This window comes from Macaca fascicularis, chromosome 3 (genome assembly GCF_037993035.2).
Source record: "Macaca fascicularis isolate 582-1 chromosome 3, T2T-MFA8v1.1".
In the NCBI taxonomy this organism is placed as follows: domain Eukaryota; kingdom Metazoa; phylum Chordata; class Mammalia; order Primates; family Cercopithecidae; genus Macaca; species Macaca fascicularis.
Window position 1 is genome coordinate 145,302,194 of NC_088377.1, and position 13,693 is coordinate 145,315,886.

A 13,693-nucleotide genomic window follows, 5' to 3' on the forward strand; every position below is an offset into this window, starting at 1 on the left:
CTGGGCCTTGGTGTCCTCCTATTGAACATAAACAATTTCACAGAACATCAGCTTCAGACAAGGTTACTCTGTGACCGTGATGAATCAAGATAGAGACACACCTATTTCTTAATCTTGTCTCAACACAGACACAACTTCAGCACTGTCCAAGTCACAAAGGTGCCAAGTACCCTCTCTCCTGGCTCGTAGGAGCGACTGCTGCTGCTTTATCAATTACAGCAGTAGCCGTGCTCTAGTCTGCCCTTAGGGTAGATTTATTGAGATACCTAACCACAGAATTGTTCCCACTTCCAGACAGCATCGAGTCCAGAGCAAAGCTCCACTTTCTTAAACCCTACCTTAACCACCAAAGAGAGCCCAAATCTTTTCAATTTAATTTTTTAATTTTTATTTTTTAGACAGAGTCTCACTCCGTCACCTAGGCTGGAATGCAGTGGCATGATTTCGGCTCACTGCTATCTCCGCCTCCTGGGTTCAAGTGATTCTCCCACCTCAGCCTCCTGAGTAGCTGGGACTATAGGCGTGTGCCATCATGTCCAGCTAATTTTTTTGTATTTTTAGTAGAGATGGGGTTTCACTGTGTTAGCCAGGATGGTCTTAATCTCCTGACCTTGTGATCCACCTGCCTTGGCCTCCCAAAGTGTTGGTATTACAGGCATGAGCCACCGCGCCCTGCCCAGCCCAAATCTTATAATAACAATTCCTTTTGTAACATCCTCTTCTTGAGATGCCCCATGGTTCCCCCATGGTTTGCCTTCTCGCACACTGCAACAAGCACTAAACCAACCTGTTAAGCTATTCAACTTCAACCAGGCGTGTTCTTGGTGGTGTTTGGCTGCAAGGCACTGGAAGCCTATAATAAACACACCCTGATCTGGAGAGAGAGAAAATCTATAATCCTTTTGTCTCTGGGTGCCTACCTCTCTCTTTCCCTATTTTTAAAAAAATTTTTTTAATGGACAAATAATAACGGTACATATTCATTGGATCCACAGCGCTCTCTCTCTCTCTCTCTCTCTATATATATATATATATACACACACACACACACACACACATATATAATGTATAGTGATATTTTTTCAAAGCCTCAATTTTAAACTGCCCAGGATTTATTTCTCATGTCACAGTAATCTGTCTTCCCTTGACCTCTTGACTCCAAAGATTGAGCAAGAAGCTTTCTGTGCTACAAAGCTGCCTCAGGTGGTCTCACCTCACCAAAACCACCCTCATTTTCAGCCAAATTGCCAATCGTCTACTTTTTTTTTTGTTTTTTTTTTGAGGTGGAGTCTTGCTGTGTTGCCTAGGCTTGGAGTGTAGTGGCGCAATCTAGGCTCACTGCAAGCTCCGCCTCCCAGGTTCAAGCGATTCTCTTGTGTTCAGCCTCTTGAGTAGCTGGGACTACAGGCGCCTGCCACCACAGCTGGCTTTTTTTTTTTTTTTTTGTATTTTTAGTAGAGGTAAGGTTTCACTATGTTGGCCAGGTTGGTCTCAAGCTCCTGACCTCAGGTGATCTGCCCGCCTCGGCCTCCCAAAGTGCTGGGATTACAGGTGTAAGCCACCATGTCCAGCCCAAATTGCCAATCACCTTCTGATTGTAAAATCTTAATGTCCTTTTCTATCCTCCATCCTCTGTTTGTCCTTGTTAGATATCTCTACCATGTTTAGACTTCTTCCCTCAGTTCCCCCCACCTCAGAGGCTTGCCTCTTCTCCAGAATTCCCTCTTCTTCCCACCCCTGCTCAGTCACTGGTCTTCCTCAATTGGCTGCTTCCTGCCTGCTCCAATCATCTCCCTAATGAATGCATTGCCTCCCCAGCATCAATAGGCTGATGGCTTTCAAATCTCCCTGGCTGCTCCAGCCAGTGACAGGCCCCCTTCTCAGCAGGCTGCTGGAGAACTCTGCAACTCCCTCACAGCCAACATGTGGAAGTGCAATTGATTATCTTTTCTTCCAAACACCTCTAACATTTTCTTCATTTCTTCTCTGTTCCTGGCATCAATGTCCACCCCGTCACCAAGGCCAGAAGTGACAGTGTAGCCCCAGATTTCCTCCCTGTCCTCACCCATACCCCCATACCTTCTCTAGGTCTCTCTAACATATCCCCTTCTTTCTGGCCTCCAAGATCTAATCACAGTAATACATATAATGTATAATGATCATGTTTTTTCAAAGCCTCAACTTTAAACTGCCCAGCATTTAGTTCTCGTTTCACAATAATCTGTCTTCCCTTGTCTGCTGTCCATCATCTGCCTTTAATCTGTCAACAACTCTGCAACACATTCCACCCCCAACCCCCATTCGGTTTTCTTTACTTGTTCTATCATTCTCCTGCTTCCTTCCCATCGCCTGCAGAACGCCTAAGTCCCTGAGCATTAACAGAAGGCCCTACATGATCTTTTCCACTTACCTTTCCAGGTCTCATGGTTTAGCTGTAATGAGTTACTGGCTAGCCTCCTCTTTCTTGTCTATCAGACTATTGTAGTTTAATTGTTTGCTCATTCATTTGACAAACATTTATGAGGTACATACTGTGCATCAGATATTGTGAGAAGCTTTAGAGATTCCATACTAAAAAAGCACAGCCCTTATCCTCAAGGAGCATATATCTCGTGGCAGACAAGGCATTGTGATGATGTTCTTATGACAACATGCAATAAACAGTTGTCAAATGAATGAATGCATGCACAAGTAAGTTGCTCTCCTTATGCCTTTGTTTCCTCATCTTCAAAGTGTAGATAATAATAGTTTCTTTTTCAGAGGGTTGCTGTGAAGATTAGATGAGTTTGTAGAGTGCTTGGAGTGGTGTCTGCACGTAACAGTGTTGACAGTGTTCCTACTTAACGTGCCTTGAGAATTCTGTAGAGAGTTATGTATGAGGGCTGTCTAGACCAGCTTGAGGGGAAGAGGGAGGGAATCAGAGATGTTTTCTCCAGAGGGAGGGAGTAATACCGTAAGCAGGGTCTGACAGCCCGAGTTAGACAGAACAAAAGAATGTAAAAGGATAGCCCAGGCAAAGAAAACTGGGAGAGTATAGGGTGCAGATAGCACCAAGATGATACAGTGAGGTGCATTCAGGGAGTTTTAAGGTAAAAATGAGAGGATGACAAGAAATGAGGTAGGAGAGACAAACTGAAGCCAGATTGTAAGGGATTTTCCTTCCATGTGTGATAAGCAGTAGGAATTTTACTATGAAGATAAACTATCGCTTCCAATTGAGATAGTGAAGGGTTTTAAGCAGGCAAATGAAAGCAGCATATTTCCATTTTAGAAAGCTCATTATAGCAGCTCTGTAAAGGCACCATGAAAATAGGAGCAGAAAAATCATGAAGGAGGATATTTGGCAGCTCCCAAAGGAGGCACTGCTGGGCCCTGATGTAAAGTGGGTCAATGAGAATGGGAAGGAGGAGATAGATGGTTCTCCTCTCCCTTTTTCCTTTTTTTTTTTTTTTGAGACAGAGTCTCACTGTCACTCAGGCTGGAGTACAGTGGTACGATCTCGGCTCACTGCAACCTCCGCCTCCCGGGTTCAAGCCATTCTCCTACCTCAGCCTCCCGAGTAGCTGGGATTACAGGCCCGTGCCACCACGCCCAGCTAATTTTTGTATTTTTAGTAGAGACAGGGTTTCACCGTGTTGGCCAGGCTGGTCTCAAACTCCTGACTTCAAGTGATCTGCCTGCCTCAGCTTCCCAAAGTGCTGGGATTACAGGCATGAGCCACTGCGCCTGGCCTCCTCTCCTTTATTCTTAAACGTCACTGGCCATTCAGGTCTAACTTCCTGGGATGCCTTTCCTAACACCTTCAAGCAAACTTAGCTGCCTCTGTGATCTATAGATCTGTCATTTGTATCTTAGCCTGTGAGTTCCTGAAGAACAAGAAATGGGTCCTTTTCACTTTCATATCCATATTAGCACTGTAAGCTAGGACAGAGGTCTTGCAGGTGTTGTATACAGTTTTGCAGAATAATGACTTTCGGCCGGGCGTGGTGGCTCATGCTTGTAATTCTAGCACTTTGGGAGGCTGAGGCTGGTGGATTACCTGAGGTCAGGAGTTCAAGACTAGCCTGGCCAACATGGTGAAACCCTGTCTCTACTAAAAATACAAAATTTAGCCAGGTGCAGGGGCATGCACCTGTAATCCCAGCTCCTCAGGAGGCTGAGGCAGGAGAATTGTTTGAACCCGGGAGGCGGAGGTTGTGGTTAGCCAAGATTGCGTCGCTGCACTCCAGCCTGGGTGACAGAGCAAGACTTTGTCTCAAAAAAAAAAAAAAAAAAAAAAAAAAAGAGAGAAAGAAAAAAAGAGTTTCAACTAATGTTTTATAAGAAAAGGGATTAAGATTACAGATTCTCTAAGACATAACGAGTACATTTTCTAATCCTTTTACTTTTTCAATATGTTTAGCAAGCAGTACAGTCTTGTAATAACAGATATCCTCAGGATCCACAGGAAAAAGTTCGCTTTGCTTGAATTGTTTAATTAAAATCAACAAATATACTGAGCATGTTAAAATGGAAAGGCAAGGTGCTATGATGTATGGTGACTGCAGTTGTTTTTCCTCTAATAAATATATTAGATATTCCTTATCCAATATATAAAAATGATTGCATGATAAAATGTTACTTTATTTGAGGAGACAATTAATGTTTTAATTAAAAATAGATAAGGCCAGAATAAATATATAGTTTATAGCATTAATTATTTTCCTTATTATTTCCTGACAGTAGGAAGCCATCACTCTTGCACTCTTGTTAGCATTATTTTTCACTTTATCTTGGATAGACTGATATAATTTCAATGAGTTAGATGCTATTGAAAAGCTCAGTGTTTTTCTTCTGGTCCTGGGCTGTACAGCATTTTTAATAACATGCACACCTACCATCGTGTAAATCATGCTCATGTGTAATACTATTATAGAAGGCATTTTTCTTTTCCTCACTGGTTAAGAGGTTTTTCCCATTAGTTTTTCTTGGCTTTTTCTTTTCATTTTAAATGAAAAGAATAATTTGCCTCCTCCCAACCCCAATAATTCGTTTATAATAGAAAAGACTAAAAAATTTAAGGCTTAAAAGAAATTAGTTTGTAGACAATGGTAAGTGTTAATAAAATTAGACATTTCTTTTTCTGACACTATAAATTTTCCAGGATATTAATGCTCACTGCTATGTGGTATTCTATGTTTGCAGTAATGTGAGCAGTTTCATAGTCTGGAAGACGATTTGTATTATGATAGAATTCTCGAGCCTACCTACAAAGGCACAATTTAATATCTGTATTCTCAAAAGTCACAGGACAAAAATCTGTTAAACCCAGGAATACTGATAGTATGTTTGATACTATAACTAGAATGAAGTTTTATAATTCAAGAACTATGTGTGTAAATAATCAGGATTTTGCCATTAATAATCATTAAGCATCATGTTACTTAGATAAAGTCATATTATGATATATATAACTAATAATAAATGGTATATTCTTAGGTATTTCAAAAACTGATATAATTTTTCCTCATTTCTCTCCAAAGCCCATTAGATATTCTTTAGCAGAGAGATAATAAAAATTTCCTTTAAATTCAATATTATAATTCTAAAAGTTAACAAATTCCCCCCAATGTCATTTTAAACAAAAATTAATACTATACTTACAATAAACAATGAAAATGGCATGACATTTACCAAGACCAACATCAAATGTTTTCATTATCAAGATGCTGAAATCAAGGAATGTATGTACGGCTGAGACAAACTTGTATTCAATCTATGAAGATTTTTAGAATGACTTACATGGTAAGCTCTACGTCAGCGTCTGGGGAACCAAAGCCCCTTAAGGCATAGTCCCCATACTTGAGAAGCTCAGTCTGTCTAGGGCAACACCCACCCCTTTTCAGAGAAAAATTCCCTATGAAGTGGTAAATGCTATAATGGAAACACAAGGTAGGGTGGAAACTCAAGGGACAGGGGGAACAAATGAGCATTGGAGTGTGGATCCTGGTTTTAACTTTTTCATTGTGTTGTGTTTGTGTGTGCATGTGTGTGCATCCCAGTCATACATATCTGACAGTATGTAAAATTTAATCTAAATCAATACAATGTCTAGCCACACAAGTCTGAAATAGTGCACGCAGTTGAAACAGACCCATAGATACTGTACACAAAATCATGTATAATATGATCAAATGTTAAAAGCAATAATCAGAAACATTTTCAACAAAGCTGACAAGACATTTAAGTGGTAAATTAAGCAAACGCATTCTGTAGAATTTAACAATTACGACTAAGATTTGTACTTCCAGAATAACTAAAGGTAATTCATTAGAAAAAAGTTATGAAAATAAATTTTCTTTTGCTCACACTTAGTATCTTCAGAAGTCTATAGATCTTTGTTAGTAATTACTAAATAAATAATTATTAGTGATATGAAGGGTCAATACTTAAATTTTTAAAGCATTATGATTAAGTTATCATAATGAAATGCTTACTTGGTATGGAACATAGGACCTATCATGAATAGTTTGGACGTAACACAAACAAATCAAATATGACTCTTACCTCCTTGTTCACACAACTGCTGGGCTAAAGCATCTTTGAAAATAACCTGGCCCCGGTGTGTTGCTGTAGCCCTGGAAACAAATAGGAAAGGGTTAATTCAAATCTTGGAATATGTCTGGTGAAAATGTATTTTTAAAACTTTTTTAAAAAGCTTACTCTTAAACTTTATTGTGTGGATATGATATTTTTAATGAGTACATCAGAACGGTGATATAAATAACAATGGAGTGAAAGCTTAAACCAAGACACCTGGGTTGAGGACTGTCTTCAGGTTTTACTATATAAAGACATTGTAACAGTTGTGAGCTTCTTCTGAAAACAGCAGATGTGAATAAAGCCTATAGAATAAAAAGGATGGAGAGGAGGCTTATTAAAATTTCTTCTTCAAGAGACCTTGATATAAAATGTTTTGTGGAGCAATATTGATATTAATACTGGAGAAAGATGCTCTTAAGGTACTTTTTTTCTGAAATCAATAGTCACTGTAACATATAGAGACAGAGAATTACATTTTTAAAAAGTATTTTCTTAAAAAGAGGGCTATTCAAAGCTTTCATAATAAAATCTGTCATAACAAAATAAAACCATATGAAGGAGATTCACTATTTGAAGGCGATGTGTATCTTTTACCTCTTCTAATCAGAGCTGTGCACATGGATTGATGGAAAAAAAAATAACATCCTTGCAGCAGATGTGTTATTCAATGGCTATAATAAAAAATGTCCTATTAAAGGAATAATTATGCTTTATATATGAAGGGTTTTCCCTTAAAAAGAATCTTGCTGGCGCAAAATGTATTAAACAAATTTGAAACAGAATATCATGTCTCTTTAAGAAACTTGATTTTAGAAAATAAGCCATACACAAAACCTTTTATAGTAACAAAATAATTAGCATGAAATCTTAACTTTAGTTTTAACCAAAACCATCCTAGGGCAAAAATAATTTAACTATCATCTGCTGAAGACGGATTATGTACAAGGCACTGCACTAGCTCACGACAGGGCCAAGTTTAGGCTATGTATTCCCCCTTGATATGTGCGCCCTTCCTTTGGTCAACATCTTGTTGTTTGCTGGGCCCAGTAGGGCTTCCTGGCTCCCAACATTCCTCGCCGTGGCCCATGTGTGGATGCATATTTCCCCTCTCTTCTGCAGACCTTTCTGAATTCTATCCTGATTGAATTGTAAGTAGACCCCAGTGTCAGTACCCCTGGAACCAACTCTCTGAAAGTAATCTGATAAATTAATCCATGTTGAAGTGTTAATGGGTGATATCACTTCAAGCTAACATATTTCAGCAGTGAAAGTATTATACCTTCACACACACACACACACACACACACACACACACACACACAATGGCACAATAGTGAGAGTTTTGAATGGTGGAAGGGAGATATAATTCGAGAGAAAAATCATTGGATGGCCTTCAACTCACACCATATGTGAAGCCTATAAGGGGGGTATCAGCCCTTGTTGTTGCATATTAATCATTATCAAAATTACACATAAACAGATGCTACCATTCTTTTTATATATTCACATATGTTTATTGGTTTTCCTTTGCTTTCAGAAAGCTGAAAATGAGGAGAACTAAATATAGGGCCAATCCAAGCCATAAACATGGCCTAGAGGCTCACTAATCAGTACAGATTTTATGACCAGAGGGAACATTGTAACTTTTTTACTTAAATACACTGTTCAAACCCATCAAGCCAAGAGTGTCTGAGTTTACATACACTTCTAATAACAACACAGTGATCACCAACTTAGAATTTTAATGTGACATTTGCTTTGGAAGGGACACATTTTCTGAAATTACTAACCACCAAGAAAAGTCCTACGACATGCAGTGTTTAAATAATTGTTTGTTTTAGTTGTCTTCTGGTTGTAAGTATAAAATATTCCTATCATAATATTTCTTCTTGGTCCACAAGCCTAGTTGTCATTGTGCCAGCCTATGTCTCATGATCACGATCAGCCAAATTATCAAAATAAGATCCAGGTAACAGAGGTTTCACCTTTTCTCTAAATATCAGATATACCAACATCTCTTAGTCACTTTACAGCATCTCATGAGGAGTCCACACTGTTTTCCCCATTACTCAGTTTCCTCAGATTTATTATTTGTTGCCTTCATTAATATTCTTACTTCTGCTACTTTGGTTCAATAAATACATCTCATACATTTCTAAAGAATAATGATAGAGTAACTGAACCTGAAGGAACCTTGAAGATCAGCTAGTCAAAACGTCTTTAGCAGTGGTACTCATTCTTCAAACAAATACGGAATTCGAATGACTAAAAGACAGGAGCCCCAGCTTTTGAAGTTGTGGGGCTCCGCACTACCTATTTCCCAAATCTTGCCGTTGTGCTTCTCTGGAACTCTTAGGGTTTAAGGAAGCAGAGTTTGAAAACCACTAAACTGGTCTAATTCTTACAGTATATGGATCAGGAATATGAGGCCAGGGAGGATATTAACCTACTGGAGGTTACACAGCCCATTAATGGCAGATAAGATCTGATTTCAGGTCTTTGATTCAAGGCCTTGGATCCTTTTCCTTGCATCAGCTGTTTTCCAGATGTATTCCACAGTGATGCCCTAGGGGTCTCCATGAGAGTCAAGAGAAGGAGGGGCAACAGCCAGTGTTCCAGGCACCAGCCAAATCAACCAAACTGTCTAGGCTTTATATGTTCTAATTAATTTATTTTGTTTAAAGAAAGGGCTCAGCAAATAAAAGCTGGCTTGAGAAGCACAGCATACCATGTGCTCAATGCCATTATGTGAGGTACCCTGCTTGGGAAAAGTAGAAGTAGTAATAATAACAGTGGCTGGTATATATACCTACTGTTATTCTAACAACTATTATGAATTGAAATTTACCCCTAGGCACTGTTGTAGGGCTTTGCATAAATTAACTCAATTATTCCTGTCAACGGCCCTACAAAGTAGATATTCTTATCCATTTTTTCTGGGACACAGAACTATTGCATGATTTACAAATGTCACACAACTGGTGGTAAAGCCAGGATTAAAACCAAGGCAGTTTGAGTGTAGAGTCTTTGCTTTTAAGCATTACAGCAATATTTCATTAACCTGGTTCAAAAATATGATGGTAGCTTTCAGTCTCTTTTCAGAGGAAGAGCCTGTTTTCAGGCCCCAATTTTCTTGTTTCTTTCTTTCTTTCTGTTGAGACGGAGTCTTTCTCCATCACCAAGCTGGAGTGCAGTGTCACGATCCTGGCTCACTGCAACCTCCGCCTCCTGGGTTCAAGCGATTCTCCTGCCTCAGCCTCCTGAGTAGCTGGGACTACAGGCACGTGCCACCATGCCCAGCTAATTTTTGTATTTTTAGTAGAAACGGGATTTCACCATGTTGGCCAGGATGGTCTTGATCTCTTGATTGAGATCGGCCTGCCTCAGCTTCCCAAAGTGCTGGGATTACAGGTGTGAACGACCATGCCCAGCCCAGGGCCTGATCTTTAAAGAATTGTCTTCTCTGACTTGTGATCTCTACTCCAACCCTTCAGGCTAAAGCTGTTTTAGTTAACCTCCTTTTGGACAAACTTCTTGTCATTTCCATTGGAAGTCTGGCCTCTTGGGCAGCAACTCCTCGCAATTTGTCTTTGAAAATACCATTTCTCTCTCTTGACCCCTTCTCCTGCAGTGTTCTGTGAGCCCCTCAAATTCTTTTCAACTTTTTATTATTTAATATAAAATCTAAGACAAGATCCATTAAATGTTTATTTGCATATGTATTTATTCTTCACCTAGCACATAGTATTTGTTCAATTTTAAACTTCCTTCCATTTTATAGGTTTTAATTAATCTTTTTTTTAAAAATGTTTTAACATTTAAGTTACATGTGCAGGTTTGTTACACAGGTAAACTTGTGTCATTGGGGTTTGTTGTACAGATTACTTCATTACCCAGGTATTAAGCCTAGTACCCATTAGTTATTTTTCCTGACCTTCTCCCTACTCCCACCCTCCACCCTCCAATAGGCCCCAGTGTGTGTTGTTCCTCTCTATGTGTCCATGTGTTCTCATCATTTAGCTCCCACCTATCAGTGAGAACATTTGGTATTTGATTTTCTGTTCCTGGGTTAGTTTGCTAAGGATAATGGCCTCCAGCTCCATCCATATCCCTGCAAAGGACCTGATCTCATTCTTTTTTATGGCTGCGTAGTATTCCATGGTATATATGTACCAAGTTTTCTTTATCCAGTCTACCATTGATGGAGCCCCTAGACTTCTATCAGCTTACTATAGTGCCCTTTCTACCCTTTGTCATATTTCTTCTAATGAAGACCTCTTGCATCTTCCTGTATGCTACAGCCATAAGATTACTGGATGATGTTCTCAGCCATGCTGCTGCCCAAACCCTGGAACATATGTGGATACCCAACACACACATATGTGCTGACAGATAAACATCATTTGCATCATTTTCTTTCCAAACCCTTAGAACTCTCAGATAACATTTTAATCTAAAACGATCCTACCCTATAGGAGATGCATGGTTAGTATTTTTAAAGGTCTGCATATTGGCATCTTATCTTGGGGAAAAGAAAGAGCAGAAGCCCAAGTGACCAGCAATAACACAGGCTCCCTTGCTTTATCCCATGAGCCGTCTACACTGCTCTCCTCAGGGTGTGATTAATGTCAATATGGGAAGCCTATTTGAACATATTTAGAGCTGTCAAATAATTCATGGTGGTTCACCCACAGAATCACAGCATTTATTTCAAATCTTCTATGGAAATATATATATTCTACTATATAAATATATATTATATATTCCAAAATTGCTAAAAGCACAGTAACTCAGAATTAAGTCTCTAGAGGTCACGTCCTCCAATTTTTAAAATTACATTGACAGGTAAAACTGTATGTAAAGCTGTGTATTAAATCTAGCTAATTCACATATGCGTTACCTCCTATAGTTATCCTTTTTGTGGTAAGATCCACATCCACTGTCTTAGCATTTTCAAGAGTTCAACACTACAGTCACCATGTTGTGTAAGAGATATCTTGAACTTATCCCTCCTGTCTAACTGCAATTTTGTATCTTTTGACCAACATCTCCCCAACCACTCCCCAAACCACCCAGCCCCTGGTAATCCCCATTCTACTCTTTACTTCTATATGACCAACTTTTTTTAGATTCCACCAGGTCCTCCAATTTGTAACACACAATACCTTTTAAAATAAGAATACAGAGCTATGGAATATGGTGACAAGCCTGATTCATTTCCAGAATTGTTATTTTATGTAATTTACAGCTCTCTCTGGGGGAAGGTCCAGCACGCTGATGGTGTTATTAACTATGTTGGTACTATTTGCACTTAATTTTACATAATTAGAAATATTTTTTCATAAGAGTTTGGAAAATATCCTCATTGTTCACTGTTTTGGAAAGTAGACCAAGTTTCTTAAACATGTTTCTAATAAGCACTTATCTTCTTCTTGGGAGATGCACAGATCTCTAAGGCTAACTTGCCAACAAGAGCCCCTATGTTAGTACTTATCATTTTAAAAGCTCTATAGATTCTCCAAAATGAAGAAAGTTCATTATGATCATCATATTCAGTGCTTGAAAAAGCATTTGTTATGATTTTTTAAAAGCCTGTGATATTTTCATCTTAACTAAACAACAGAGTAACTGTATGCCCAAAGCTGGTTTTTTTTTTTTTTTTTTTTTTTTTTTTTTTTTTTTTTTGAGATGGAGTCTCACTCTGTCGCCTAGACTGGGGTGCAGTGGCGCGATCTCGGCTGACTGCAAGCTCAGCCTCCCGGGTTGTCGCCATTCTCCTGTCTCAGCCTCCCGAGTAGTTGGGACTACAGGCGCCCGCCAACACGTCCGGCTAATTTTTGTATTTTTTTTAGTAGAGACAGGATTTCATCGTGTTAGCCAGGATGGTCTAGGTCTCCTGACCTCGTGATCCGCCCGCCTTGGCCTCCAAAAGTGCTGGGATTACAGGCATGAGCCACCGCACCAGGCCATACCCAAAGCATTTAAGAATTAACTGTGTAATACAAAAAACTAGCCGGGCGTGGTGGCGGGCGCCTGTAGTCTCAGCTACTTGGGAGGCTGAGGCGGGAGAATGGCGTGAACCTGGGAGGCGGAGCTTGCAGTGAGCCAAGATCACGCCACTGCACTCCAGCCTGGGAGACACAGCGAGACTCCGTCTCAAAAAAAAAAAAAAAAAAAAAAAAAAAAAAAAAGAATTAACTGTGCAGGCCGGGTGCGGTGGCTCACGCCTGTAATCTCAGCACTTTGAGGAGGCCGAGGTGGGCGGATCACGAGGTCAGGAGATGGAGACCATCCTGGCTAACACGGTGAAACCCCGTCTCTACTAAAAAATACAAAAAATTAGCCGGGCAATGGTGGTGGGTGCCTGTAGTCCCAGCTACTCGGGAGGCTGAGGCAGGAGAATGGTGTGAACCTGGGAGGCGGAGCTTGCAGTGAGAGGAAATCGCTCCACTGCACTCCAGTCTGGGCGACAAAGCGAGACTCCGTCTCAAAAAAAAAATAAAAAAAAAAAATTAAGCGTGCATTGTGCTGCCATGCAGTGCTGAGGTATAGTCTCTGCAAGGAGAAAGACCAGTGACAGAACACAGGTGCCACTTATGAGCTTAATGACTTGGGGCAACTTCTTTAATCACTCTAGGCAACAGACTCCCTATCTGAGGACAGGGATAACTTGGAATAATACCTATTACTTCAATATATTAATATTCACTCTTAAGATACTTAGAGTCTCTCAACCTAAACAGATTTCAAGCTTCTGGAATAGGAATCAGTAGCTAAAAAGAAATTGTCCCTCATAAGGCATCGGACATAATGATTTGAATATATGAAGGAATCAGAGCTATTTATATTTTTGATTTATATTTATATTAGATTTATATTTTTCACTCCATAATTTGCTTACCATGTATTGACATCCAGTTTACAAAGAAGGAATACAAAAGTATTTTAACATAGTTGCTATAATGCCTAAATTCCCAAGTGTATTACTATTTCTTGATTTCATGAATCAATTTGCTCATAGATTAACATAAAGAATCATACCATTTGGTTCATTGTTAAACCTACGACAATGCACTTTACCTCCAGGGGTGGGCTACTTTTTCCATTTTCT

At 39.5% G+C, this 13,693-nt stretch overlaps 1 protein-coding gene across 3 annotated transcripts in view; it reads right to left on the bottom strand.

Annotated features, from left to right (window-relative positions):
• RELN (reelin) overlaps nt 1-13,693 on the bottom strand; it is a 510,762-nt gene that overhangs the window by 299,075 nt on the left and 197,994 nt on the right. For all 3 annotated transcript variants that reach the window (XM_005550435.4, XM_065542420.1, XM_045387530.2), the window contains exon 4: nt 6,547-6,617. In XM_005550435.4, the coding sequence (XP_005550492.3) occupies nt 6,547-6,617 (71 nt within the window). The remainder of the gene's footprint in view (nt 1-6,546; nt 6,618-13,693) is intronic.